The sequence below is a fragment of the Malania oleifera genome, chromosome 3 (assembly GCF_029873635.1).
Source record: "Malania oleifera isolate guangnan ecotype guangnan chromosome 3, ASM2987363v1, whole genome shotgun sequence".
In the NCBI taxonomy this organism is placed as follows: domain Eukaryota; kingdom Viridiplantae; phylum Streptophyta; class Magnoliopsida; order Santalales; family Ximeniaceae; genus Malania; species Malania oleifera.
Window position 1 is genome coordinate 97,036,407 of NC_080419.1, and position 14,818 is coordinate 97,051,224.

Sequence of the window (14,818 nt, forward strand, 5' to 3'; positions counted from 1 at the left end):
AAATAAAGTAATATATTTATATTTACTTGTTGAATTTAATTGTTTAATTTTGATGTTGCAGTAAATTACATAAAATAACATTTATTTTAACTATTTAATATTAGGGCAAAAGGCACTGATGTCTAGATATGGTAAAAAAGGTATTGATTTTTCTTGAAATTTCAAAATTTTCATAAATGTTGAGTTTTTAAATCATAAATCTCCCTTGAAATTTGATAAAATATAAATAACAAAAATTGTGTGTGTGTTTTTTTTTTTTTGACAAATTTTAGGGATGATCTTTGAAATTTTAGAAGAGGTTGATGGAACTTTTGAAATATCTAGGAAATTTTATTTTTATTTTTTATTAAATCTTCAATGAGTTGAATGTCTTTTACACTTAATATTATCATTTACCCGGTTTATTTCCAATGTGAAAATAGGATGATTTCATAGTGAAATAAATGAAAAAAATATATGACCAATGATATCATTTTTTGTCATTTTGATAGTAGGGTCAATGTAATAGTAAATGTATCGTGCATAATTAGGATTACAATAGAGTACAAAGTCAACATTTTCATTCTTTATTGATATTTTTATTTGATTGATTTCGTTCTTATCTTGCACTTGAAGCACAAATTTTAAGTATTAAATTTAAATTTATGTAAATTTGAATAATATTTATTATATCTGTATAATTCTAAATTCAAGTTCAAAGAATCTCCCGAACACAAGATTAGAAAAAACTAAATAGAACTGTTTTAGAGAAAATCACTGTAAAAACATATTTCACTTTCAACTTTTCAAATATTTATCTAAAAATTCAATATTTTTTACATTTTGACATACAAAATAAAATTGTGCATGAACAGGGAATACAAATACACATCTTTTGCAACTCTCAAGAATTATGAATATTTTCTTTAGTAATTTTGGATATTATATATTATATCTACGAAGTCTTTTTTTTTTTTTTTTCTAAGCGCAAATTTAAATGCCTCCTGCATGGCTGATGCAGTGATATGAATTGCATGCTGGTAGATATCATAGGTTCTCGCATGCTTAAACTATATTATTATATTGTCTGCAAACGTTTAAGGGTCATTGTAAAAATGGGTAAATGTTCAAATTACACTCGGCATGCTGCCGAAATTTCGATACGACTTTTTGTAGAAAAGTCAAAATTGCATGCAAGAATATTTTTAAAGTGACAAGTGAAACATTTAGAGAATATTGCATGCACATGAACGTAGTGAAAATAATTGTTGTTCACTATTCACTTAGCATATCACTTATACATAAAATTGTTGTTTTGCGTAGGTCTTTTATATTTTCCGAGCATCAATCTAGATGGCAGCAAGTTCAAGCAGTATTCCGGTTCCGATATTGTTGTACATTGGGGGTAACATTATAATCGAACAAACCGGTGTTAGTTATAGTATTCCGCCAGTTCAACCTATTAGAATTGGTCATAGGTGTAAATTAACTAAATTGTATACGAAGATATACAAGTACTTGCATATTGATCCAAATCAATATGCATTGTGGGTAACCGCAAGATACCCGATTAAGGGGCATCATGATATAATCTTCTATGAGGTTGTTCCCGTAACTAGTGATTACGGTTTGCACATGGTGTTGGATGCACACTGCGTAGGGACGACATATTTGATTGTGCAACTGTATGTCGAAAACATTCCTTAGATGGGTGTCGTCGCAGATGGGCAGTCGGGAACATCTATTGAGCACGTGGTTGAAGCGGAGAAAGAAGATCCAGATGTTGGTGAGATGCCTGTTGTGGATATGAACGAATGTCCACGATCGTCATTGGAGCCGCAGACGTACGAAGGACCTACTATTGATACGAATTATCATGGTGTTTGCCAAAAAATTTCAGCAGAACAACCAAGATCGTTGTTCGCAATAGCGAACAACGCGCTAGACGAGGGGATGAACATCACGAACGATGTTCATTTACAAGATGACACGTAGAAGGAGGAAATTGGTGAAGGGACGAACGAGTTCCCCAATGATGTCGACCCACCCCCCATGAATCGAACGATGCGACGTATACGACAGATTTCATGGATGAACCTCCTATGTATGGTGTAATTGACGTAGATGATGCAGATTTGTCCCACAATGACGAGCTTCCTATACGGGTAACTCGTTGGGATGAATCATCAGAACTGAGTAAAGGGATGCTATTCAGGTCGAAAAATCAATTGATAGCTGCTGTGCGAATATACCATGCTCGAACGCACCATGACTTCCACATCCTGCAGTCAACCCCACTATTATGGGTTGTTAGGTGTAAGAACTCTGAATGCTGTTGGAGACTGCGTGCGATGTATCGTCAGAAACATCAATTTTTTGAAATCACTCAATATGGTGGTCCGCACACATGCTTAAATGAACTCCTCTCGCAGGACCATAGCCAAATCACGTCGTCCCTTATTGCTAGGGAGATTGTGAATATGATAAGGGGTGATGCGTCGACCTCAATCGCTACATTGAAAGAATTCATTGATCTTCGTTTCGGCTATTTCATCTCATATAAGAAAATTTGGTTGGGCAAACAGAAGGCAATTGCCCAAGTATTCGGCGATTGGGAGAATTCTTATCAGAATTTGCCTAGGTGGATGGAAGCAATGTGCGCTTATAATCCTGGTACTGTCGTAACATTTGTATCAGTATTTTGGGCATTCGCAGCATCTATTCAGGGTTTTCCCCACTGTCCTCCTGTGATATGTATAGATGGGACACACTTGTACGGTAAGTATGAAGGAAAACTCCTTATTGCAACGTGCCCGGATGCAAACAGGCAAATATTTCCCCTTGCATTCGCTATTGTGCAAGAGGAAAGTTTGGACACATAGAATTAGTTTCTGTGTTGTCTTCGTTCCATTACCGACAGGGATAACATTTTCCTTATATCGGATAGGCATCCAGGGATCATCGCTGCAATGTCTCACAATCCTGATTGGCAGCCACCGTGTGTGCACCACCAATTCTGCCTTCGACACATGGTAAGCAACTTCAGCATGAAAGTGCACAGTGTCAATCTTAAGGGAATGACTGAGCGAGCGGGAAGGGAGCATCAGGTCAGAAAGTTTAACATGTGGATGGAGAGGATCTTCGATGAGGGTGGGGAACCCACGAAGACGTTCTTTGATCAGATCCCTCCTCATATGTGGACTCAGTGCCACGATGGTGGCAGAAGGTATGGGAACATGACGACAAACCTTGTCGAATGTTTCAACACCGTCCTTAAGGGCGCTCGTAGCCTCTCAATCACTGCCCTTGTGTAACTAACATTTTATCGTGTTGCACATTATTTCAACAGCCGACGAGAGGCTGCTCGTAATGCAATATCAGGAGGAAATGCATTAACTCCTTATATATTGCTTGTGATGGAAAGAAGGAAGTTGAAGGCGACCGGACATCGCGTGACGATGTTCAATCGGTCTAGAGGTACTTTTAGCATCACGACTGCGCAGTTGGGACCTCATAAAGGAAACAACGTGCAAACCCTGCGCATTCAGGATTTGCACGTCTGCTCGTGTGGGAAGTGGCAAGCGTTGCACTTTCCATGCTCCCACCTTCTCGCTGTATATGCAGAGACACGACTGAACGCCATGCAATACGTTGAGCCTTGTTGGAGCACCGCCGAACATTATGCGACATATGCGACGGATTTTCAGCCGATTATGCACGAGGCGTACTGGCTAGCATCATCGTTGCCGACTATATAGGCAAATCCAGCGTATGCTCGACATAAAGGTCATCCTAAGAGCTCCTGTATACACAATGAGATGGACGCTAGGGAAGGTAGGAAGAGGAGCACGTGCAGTATATGTCATCAAGAAGGACATAATCGCACAAGGTGTCCGAGAAGGACCCACTCGGGCGATATAGCTGGACTGTCGCGTTGAGGTCGTATACAGTTTGAGACTCATTCGCACCCTTCTTTTTTTGTATATAACTATTCTGATGCGACGATGCATTTTACAGGATTGATCCAGGGCCGTCTGATCCGAGCGTCTTGACGATGGGTGATCATCACAGGGCCAGCCGAGCGTAGGTTGATGGGCATGCGGAGCCCCTATTCTGCCGAGGGGGCATGCAGTTTGCGGAGCGTTGGTTAGAGGCAGACCCCCGCATCGTCTAGCTGATACGCGATGCGGGCTTTTATGGCATTTATCGAATTGCTCATATCCAGCTTAATCGGCATCTCGTCACAGCATTGGTGGAGCGATGGAGACCCGAGACACACACGTTCCACCTACCTCATGGCGAGGCCACCATCACATTACAGGACATAGCTGTTTTGTTCGAGTTGTTGATTAATGGGCGAGTCGTCACTGGTCGCACTGCCAAACCAGTGGAGGGACCTACAAACCGTCAGGGTCGACTCGCCTTGCGTACTATGTGCGAGCGTTTGTTAGGCGTCGTTCCGCCTGATAGCGAGTTGGTTGGTGCACGCATCCGTATGCGGTTCCTTGAGGGCGATGCGTTTCGTGAGCTCCCAGCAGATGCAGATTTTCAGATGATAGCATGCCACGCACGAGCCCACTTGTTGCGTTTGATTTGTGGGGTGATCTTTCCTGATGTTTCTGATAGTTATGCGCATCTGATGTTCCTTCCACTCCTTGAGGACTTCGGAGCATGTCACTCATACAGTTGGGGGTCCGCCACTTTGGCATGGTTGTACAGGGAGATGTGTCGTGCCGCGCACCACTCGAAGACACAGATTGCGGGCCCCCTTCGCTTGCTCCAGGTTTGGGCTTGGGAGAGATTTCCTTCATTTGCGCCTACGCAGCGAGCTTTCCTGCAGATTGAGAGGGGTCAGGACGGTCGTCCGGTTGATCCTCTCCCACTCGCATACCGGTTAGTACAAATTTTATCTATCCCTACTTATTCACTCTATAACTATTACGAATACTAATTCGTAATACATAGTAGTCTTGCATTTGGGAACTTACGTTTCATCTTATACAGATGGAGGGACGACTTGAGGGCATCGATGGTTGCGCTTCACACATTGCCCTGGTACAGGTTTGAGTTGGACATGCACCGGGAGCATGAGGTATAAATCAGTTAAAGTAGAGCACATGATATTCTTTCTTTCTTTCAGTTGTTTATAGTCCGCTTATCTTTTGGTTTTGTCTAAGTGCAGTTTTTATAGATGCCCTACACGGAAGAGATTTTAGCCGACCTGCCGCCCAACTATGCAGACGGGAGGGACCTGTGGGTAGCTCGAGTGCCACTCATATGCTTTCATATTATTGAGTGGTATCTCCCCGATCGAGTCATGCGACAGTTTAGGTTTCGACAGGTCACTCCTGCCTCATTTATGACTTCGGGGGTAGATATTGTTGGGGACGATCTCCACGGCATGGATGGGCGCAGTCGAGGGGTCACAGAATGGTCGAGTACGCACGTGATATTCGTCACTGCGTGGGAGCATCAGCGAGACTACATCGTACGAGGAGTGGCGGAGCATGGTCTGATGCGTCTAGATGACCCATACTTCACTTGGTATATGTCTATCACACGCCGCTTCATCGACAGGACCACTGCTGTATATTTGAGCCTCGTAAGAAGACTAATGCCACAACTCATTTTATAATATATATACGTTCTGATTTGAATGCGTTAATAAAATATGTTCATATCCTGCAGGCTGACATAGTCATTGAGGCAGACCAGATCTCATCAGATCCTACGATCCACCGATTGATGAGTGCTGCACTGGACCTTGTCCACGAAGACGGTCGACGGATCCAAAAATGAGGAGGTCGACCTGATGTACCAGCACGAGGAGGTCGAGCAGCTCCAGTATGAGGAGGACGACATGCCTCCTCTAGTCGTCCAGGGACTCCCATGTCCTCCCCACCGGTCGTACAGGCCGAGTACATTTTCGGCCCGTCAGCGCCTTATGCGCCTTCCACTGCAGCTAATATTGTCGGACCGTCAAGCAAACCGACTGATGCCCTATCCGACTCTGCTGCTACACCATCGATGTCATTTTTATTAGATGATCTTTTCGATGGGGTGGAGGTCGATGCACCCCCTATGCCGCCTCATTCTCGTCCCGAGACATCGTATCAATTCTCACCGCGTGCGCTCCGCATGGATGATGATGATTATGCAGCACCTCTTGGGGGAGAGGATCCATATCCAGGACGACGGGACAGGACACCTAATGATGTTGACCATCGGGGAGAGGGTAGACGCAGACGGTAACCCCCACGACCCCGGAGACAACCTCGCTGCGGCACGGAGTAGTTTAGCATTATTTTAATTGCATTTTATTTGTATGTATATCATTGATTGTTTTGATTTCATTTGTATATAATTTATTATTTTTTTTATTCTTTTGTATATATCATTTAATAATTCGTATCTCTAAAGAATTCAATACTGCCAATTTTATACCTTATCTCAAAATAAGAATAATAAATAATAAATTAAATAAGAATAATCTACCTACCCATATGATAGTATCCCAAGGTAATTTTCGTATAATTTTAATCATTTCTCAGTTAAATTCCAATAGATTAGTACTTTGTTTTGTTGGGTCTCATAATAATATTCTTTTCCCCTCCATCGTTCAAAAATTTCTAACTTGATTTATCACTACATGCAAGAAATTATTATGTCATGCTTTAATTATATTTAAAATCGATTTTCAAATATTTTTTAACAGTCCCATCCTTGATGACTCGGGGGTTGTAAATTGAATTTTTATTAAAATTGTTTTTACGCAATAGTTTACATGCATATAATAATTGATTATTTTTTATCAATCCCAATATAATTCCCTAATAAAATAATTTTTGAACTTGACTTAATTAGGTAACATTTTTTAATTAATTATAAATCAATACAACAGTGGTACAATGTTGTTCCATTTGAACATAGTCTAGAAGAGCTTGCTTATTCTATTCACACATGACACAAGTTTTATGCCCTTGAAAATTGAAAAATTTTAAATAGAAACAATAAACAAGAAAAATGTTTTGATTGCTACATTTTAAACAGGAAAAGAGTCCAATAACTTAAACTCCTAATCTTAAATTGATTAAGCACCCATTAATTTTTCAAGAATACCTTAAATTAATTCATATATTATATTTAGAAATTAATATATATATATATTATATAGTATTTCTTAAAAAAATTGTATCATTATTACTAACAAAACTCGGGTTGAGTTTTTATATATATATTACTTTAGCGTTTATTTTTTATTATGAGCAGACGGAGCAAATCTCGCAACTTGGTCCTGTGAGATTTATCACGTGTCACAATGCGAATGGATTTCAGGAGTAAATCTCGCAACTTAGTCCTGCAAGATTTCCACCACACGTCACATTCTAGCTGGATGCTCTCATGAAATCTTGCAGCTCCAAGCTGCGAGATTTGGTCTAGCGTCGCCACACGTCACCTGCCCGCTGTTTCTCTCATTGCCACGCGTCGAAGGCAGAGCGGTCCATGAGTTTAAATCTCGCAACATGAAGCTGCGAGATTACGTGAGCATTATTTTGGGAAAATTTTTCTCAATCAAAGTGTTATTTTATATTTTATTTAAATTTAATAATAAAACGAGAAAAAACTCTTGTTTTTTTAACCTCCAAATGGTTGGTTAGCCTCTGTAGTGTTTCTATCTCTGTACTGTTGCAGGTTCTGTGGGCGGTAGTTGGACTTAATGTGGACCAAACTCTGGAACAGTTGATATTTTTCTCTGCTCTTGTGGTACTTTGTAGGTGACCTGTTTTACTTTTGTCCTTGACAGCGTTTATAGGGTTGGTTTTGTATTACAACAATAAATGAAAATGACTGCTGGGTTATATCTCAAAAATCTTCCATCCCGTTCTTGCATTTATATTCGTTTCCCCTATCAATTCGTCCCATTTAATTCAATTTTATACAAGTAAATGTATCCATGCAGTAAAAAACTGAGGTGCAATCCAGTTTCCTAGAAAGCAATAAAAATAGTTGTGGTATGTCCAGAACATATGAACAAGATGTTAGCATTCTTGTTAGTAATAAAAATGATCTTCATGTAATTTTATTTTTTTCTTTTTTCCTGCATCTCGTGTTTTCATTTTGTCGTCAGACTTGACTTGAGGAGATTATCAAGGAGCTTGAAATCGATTCATCTTGTTTATCATGAGATTAGATTGGGCTGAAACTCAACCAAAAATTTTACTCATATGATACATTAAAATTAGTAGGTGATTAAGCTTGAGTGTTGCTATGGTTGGGTATTAGTTGTTTTGAACCTACTCAAATTGCTATTAAGTTGCAATTGAGTAGACCACAAGTTGTAAGTTACTCAAGTTCGGGTTCCTTATTACTAGCTTGACTTAGGCATGTGAAACCAGGACAGAAATGGCGTGTCAATTCAGGGCGAAAATGAGGTCTACCATAATTTCTTGTTAAGCACAAGGATGAACCAAGCCGACAGTATGTCCTTATAAGAACCTGAAGTAGTAAAAACACTTCTATTGTATATGGACGCAGCTTTTAGACCACGCTTACAACACCAGATGAAACATGGTAAGAATACCACTGTCCATTTAACTTTATCATCAAACATTAAGTAGTAATGTTGCGAACAAAGTGTAATAATAAACAACTGAATGTGGACACCATACAGAAAATTTGGGTTCCATTCATAAACAACTTAACCTTGGGCGAATTACATTAGATTCCAAGCCACGTTGAGCTTATCATGTAGCACAAAGCGGATAGTATGCATTCAGCATGACCTAGCACAAAATGATTCCAATCCAGTGGAACACTCTAGCTGAGAACCCCTTTTAACCTAAAAACTCATAATCTGGCAATGGATCCCACTGTTTTCTTTGAATTCCCAACATCTGCAACAACACATCTACTGACACATATTTTGATACACCTAAACTCGAAGCATAAGGAAAAAGAAAGCAGACATAGAAATAACCAACCATCTTATAGCCCCTAAAAACATAAACACCACGGCGAAACAAAGACAAGATAGATTTACCACCCAAGGAGGCCCTTAAACTTTAGATGGCCGAGACTTGCGGAACATTTATAGGGAACTGGTGGATCTCCGTCATCCATGGATTCTTCTCCTTTGCGGGGTTGATAGTTCTTAGAGCCTCCCAAACTGCACTGTTACACTTGAACCCAGAACCAAATGCTATTTGCCATGTTCTATCTCCTTTCTTCACCCTTCCCTTGGCTTCGGTATAAGCCAATTCATACCAGAGAGAGCTACTTGATGTGTTGCCAAAACGGTATAGTGTCATCCTTGAAGGTTCGATATGCCAATCAGTAAGCTGCAAGTTCTTTTGCAATTCATCTAGCACAGCTCTTCCCCCAGCATGAATACAGAAATGCTCAAAAGCTAGCTTGAAATCTGGGATGTAAGGCTTCACCTTCACCTTAAAAAATTTCCTCCCGACCAATGTTGCAAAGAAGAGTAGCTGTTCAGACATTGGTAGCACAAGGGGGCCCAATGTAGTGATGTTTGCCTTCAGGGCATCGCCAGCAACTGCCATCAGATCCTTTGACAAAGAAATCCCAATCTTCCCAATGGAATCCTCTCGCTGGGTAACACAAGTATAGCACTTATCATCAGAACCTTTGTGAGTCCGGACAGTGTGGACCAATTTGTACTTAGAATGCCATCGGTCGGACATCTTGTTGGAAAGCAAAACTGCTGCCCCTCCCATTCGGAACAAGCAATTCGGGACGATCATTGATCTCTCATTCCCAAAATACCAATTCATAGTGATGCTTTCCATGCTTACAACCAATGCATAAGAATTGGGATGAACTCGAAGTAGGTCTTTTGCAAGATCAATTGAGATCAAACCAGCACTACAACCCATCCCACCCAAATTATAAGTACGTGTGTTCCCTCTTAGCTTGTAATGGTTAACAACCATTGCAGATAGAGAAGGTACGGGATTGAATAAGCTACAATTGACAATTAGGATACTGATATCTTTTGGTTTCACTGAGGTTTTCTCAAAGAGGCGATCAAGAACACCAAAGATTATCATCTTGGCTTCTTCTCTCGCTTCCGCCATTGACGAATTTGGAGGAATTTTCATAACAGCTGGTGGCAGGTAAGTTGATTCACCAATACCAGATCTTGCCATAATTTTCCTTTGGAACTCAATATTTTCCTCAGTGAATGTACCTCTTGATTCAGAACACTTCATGAAACGTTGCCACGAGCATTTTTTATCATCATCATCAGGCTTAAAGCACGAGAAATCAACAAGATAAACAGGGCGGGGGCGAGTGAGGAAATAAAGAGTGGATAGAAAGACAAGGGTGCTGGAGCAAAGGATCACTGAAATGAGATTGTACCGGAGCTGCCCCAAAAGGTCATGAACATCTTGGAGTGAGAATGTGGAGAGCTGGACTGCAGCGATGACTGCAAGAGGTGGTAGGAAGAGGTACATTGCATGAGTAACGAGGTAATGGTAGCCCAGTTTCACATATTTCAGTTTCACACCCTGTTTGAAATCAGGAAGTCTTGGGGAAGCAGATGGAGCGATCAAGGGTTTGACAAGCTTTGGTTGAGCCATTTTGGTGGAAATTCGAAATTTGCAGGATGACGCCTCAACTCAACTCAATCCCTTGAAGCAAACAACAGTTTCTAAGATCAAAGGCAGCACTTTTATGTAAAGCACGGAACTTCTCTGACAAGGATAATCTGAAAATGCAGGCAGCGCACAAAACCCAATAACCTGCAAAATGAAGGACCTAATTAATATCAGGAAGAACTCAGAAATTGAACTTCTCTCTACTTTTTGTCATGACTAAAGGCTGATTTCTCTTTTCATGTTGAGAAAATAACACATTTTTCCCCAGAATAAGGCAAAAGAAGATCAAACAAACGTCCATCAAACAAGTTTCTCAAGCGTTGCAAGAAATAAGTGAATTTAAAGCGGAACGTAGATGGGAAAACTGACCTTTAATAAAAAATCTAACCACATATATCGCCTTGTTCTCGCTATAGAGAGAGAGAGAGAGAGAGAGAGAGAGAGAGAGAGAGATGAATTTAAAAAATCTATGTTTGTTTACTATCTGGATGTGGCAAAACGTGAATAGCATCATAGTTTTTGAGTTCCCAGCGGAGGAGCAGGAGAATGAGATGATGTCATTGCATGAAGCTATTCCCTCTTTGAATTTTTGCGCATTCATCTCTGTTTTAATTTTTAAACTTCATGCTCTTCCCCAAATTTTCTCCTCTTCAGTCGCACCTCATTACACGCTTGAGTTATCCAATGGTGAACATTATGCTTTATAATCTTTTTCATCACTTTTCTGTCTACTTCAAATATGTTTAATAAAAAACTATACCAATTAATTATCTATGCACATATAAAATTAACTAAGGCTTGTTTAAAACTTGAAAACATATTAAGAAAAAAATTTGCAAAAATCTAACTTTTTACATTTGATTATTGAAGAAAAAGAAAAAATATATCAAGCTAAAATTTATTAACAAAAATTTGATTTCACAAGGTCATTAATATCTATTTTTCAAATATTCAATTATGTTAGAATAAATTTTAGAATTTTTAATAATATTTAATCTTGAGAGAAATATGATACAAATATTTTTAAATTTTTTCAAATAAAATTATTAACCTAAACGAAACCTAAGTAAAGAAAGAGAGTTTTTAGCTTTGTATTTTTTTTTCTCCTCATTTTTCTCAAAATGCTCCTACAACAAGTTTAAAATGAAAATACAAGTATCAAAATAATAGATGAGTAGTGAATTTTTCATTATTAAAAAAATGCAACTGTCATTAATTACCTCAACCGCTTAATCCCTATCATTTCTCAAAAAAAAAAAACAAATCGAGGCTATACAAATGACATGTAGAATGCAAATAAAATAGATAAACATATATATATATATATATATATATATTCAAGTATTGCAAATTATTTAATCTTGATATTTTAAATTCTTAATTTTTTTTACTGATTACTACAAAAGGCAGTTTTTTAAAAAATTATCTCCATAATAGTATATATTGTACTCGATCTGCATTTGTTCATTCACATTTGACTGAAGCATGCATGGTTACGTACTAATAATAATGGTAGGTGTAGGTCTGTGTATGTAAGTATATAAAAAATGCATATGTATTCAAGCATTCTTAGAGCTCTCATAATATAAAAGAAAAAGTTGTATATTGTTTTTGCGACAACAACTAATGCATCAAAAGAGAAATGTGAAACATATGTTTCATTAATGAAGTTTTAGTAAAATTTTATTACGTGCTCTTAAACTTTTGATTATTTCAATATTCATTTTGAATTTTCTATTTCCTTTCTATGTTCACCCTACATTAGGGCTGCAAATTAACGAGCCAAACTGGGTGTACTTGAGTCATGTCAAAATTGGTAAAAATATGTTTATAGTCTTACCCATCACCTCTAGTGTTATTGACAAAATAAGTAATTAATATAATGAACAATATATAAAGACAATTCTCCATTATCTTTTTAGTGTCAGTGCGTGGGATGAAGGAAATGCAAATTAATTAAATGCTTGGAAGAAGTAATGTTTATATGGAGAGAGAGAGAGAGAGAGAGAGAGAGAGAGAGAGAGAGAGATTTATTTATTTTACCTCCAAAATTCCTTGACTAAGCAGAAGAAGTAATCTTCTGCTTGGGACAGCTCGTTCTTCACTGACTTTCTGTACTAATGTGGCCCTCGATCATATCTCACTCTCTCTCTGTGTTTTCTCTGAATTGAATCCGAAGGCAGCGCCCTGCCCTTTAAATAAAAGAGAAGGGTGGAGAAAGAAGCCAATCCAAAATTGCATGCCACCCCACACTTTGCAGCATGGAAAAGCATGCATGCCATCCACTTCACGACCCTGTGGCCCCTTATCTGTGTGATTGCTTTGCTTTGCTTTGCTTTAAATCATAAAGGTTTTTCTTTTTTTTTAGATAACCCGGGACTCCGGCCATTATCATGTCACTTTAGACATTATGATGCGGCACCATACATGAGGGTAAAGGCCGCCCGCCCATTGACGCACCCCTGATAATTCACCGGAATAAATTCTTAAGGGAGAATCGAACCCGTAATTTTGGGGTCATTAAAGTCACAAGTCACTCTTACCGCTTGAAGCAATTGTTTTTAGATTATCATTGCAAGTTTGACATGTTGAAATGCAAATGAGATGTAAAATGTGCTATTAATCTTTCGTTCTTATGTAATACAAGTCAAGTAAATCTTCAATAAATTAATTAATAAACTAAAAATTGGTGTTGCCTAGCACACACGATGGATTAACCAATTATAGTTTAAGATAAAATACATTGAGATAGTATATTAATTATTCAATAAAAGAGGAGATCATTTTTCTAATTATTTTTTTTATTCTCAATTTTGAAAATTCGGCCTCTGCCTTGTAAGTTGTAATTTTTTAAATCTTGATAAACTTTTAGATAAGTGATAATCTATTATGGTATCGGAGCGGATTACTAGGAGGTCTTGGGTTCTAGTCTTACACTCGTGACAATTAAATATTTATTATGTGTTTATCTCTTCATGTGCTGTCAGACTTTTAGGTAAACTAACAATCTAACATCATTTAATCATAACTTTCTCAAATTATATATAAATAAATTTCAAAGAAAAGTATAATTTGACTAATTTTACGCTCCATCTATTAAATTTAGAATTCAAGAACTAATGAACAATCGCAAAATTCTAAAATAAGTAATCACAAACTAGTAACCTAAAGAAAAATTCACGAACTATACTAATATTCTCCTATGTATTAATCAATTCAATAATTAGTAGATATGTTTTTTTAGTTTTTAGTATATATGTTGGTAAAGCAAACTCTCGTACTTTGAAACTCTTATAAGTTAAATTACATGAGGCTTAGTAATTATCTAACCAAGAATGAATTATCATCCTATTTCCACCTATATGAGATTTGTGCCCATACTTAATTACATTGCGAGATTGGAAATTGATTTCAATAAACACTGAACAAAGTTCGATTTGATTTCGGATGTATTATTTTTTAACCATGAGATTGCAATTGAACATTTTTTTTTAATAATACTAAAGGATAACAAAATTAAGAAAAGATGTGGCAAAGAGGGGACGAGTTGAAGTGGGCTTGAAATTTAGTTGAAACCAACCACTTGGGCTTTGTATGTGAGGGACATGGGCATGCAAAGAAGGGGAGCCACACCTTAATTACACAAAACAAAAACTGTACAACTGCTGCATGCAAACAAATGCAGATGAAAAGACAACAGAGACATGGCGAAGAGGAGGCCAATTCTGCTCACCTTTCTTTTACCTTTTCTTGTGTTTTATGCTCTATTGGTTTCTTTGCAAAAAAAATTGATATAATTGGCAATTACGACAAAAGCAATTATGTTTGTTTCCGAGTCCCCTAAAGTTGTGTTCATCTCGTGTTGAGTGGAACGCATGTACAAATGAGAAAACATGATAGAAAACATCAGCTGGGGTTTGTAGGAGTAAATCGTCGACTGTTTCCCTGAAACTGTCGATGATTTTGGCAAGATGCAGTGAAACAGTCGATGGTTCTAGATTTGTTACATGGACTATTTGGCCTTGATATTAAACCATCGATGGTTTGACTCAATTATTTAGCGCTTGTTTTCAAATTTTGAATTGGGAAATTACATAGGTTGGGTTTTTCGGGGAAAAGACCTCCGAGAGGGTTATATATGTAAGTTATATGTTGTAACTCTTAATAGTCTTTAGATACAAGATTGTAAAAATTCGTTGACATTTGCTCCCGTGGATGTA

At 38.1% G+C, this 14,818-nt stretch overlaps 1 protein-coding gene across 1 annotated transcript; it reads right to left on the reverse strand.

Annotated features, from left to right (window-relative positions):
- Positions 1 to 8,636: 8,636 nt before the first annotated feature.
- Positions 8,637 to 12,911, reverse strand: LOC131152363 (3-ketoacyl-CoA synthase 11-like). Its single transcript, XM_058104205.1, has 2 exons — positions 12,642 to 12,911; positions 8,637 to 10,742 (listed from the first exon to the last, which is right to left on the reverse strand). The coding sequence occupies exon 2, from the start codon at positions 10,578 to 10,580 to the stop codon at positions 9,042 to 9,044; it is 1,539 nt and encodes a 512-aa protein (XP_057960188.1). The 5' UTR covers positions 10,581 to 10,742; positions 12,642 to 12,911; the 3' UTR covers positions 8,637 to 9,041.
- Between the last annotated feature and the right edge of the window lie 1,907 nt (positions 12,912 to 14,818).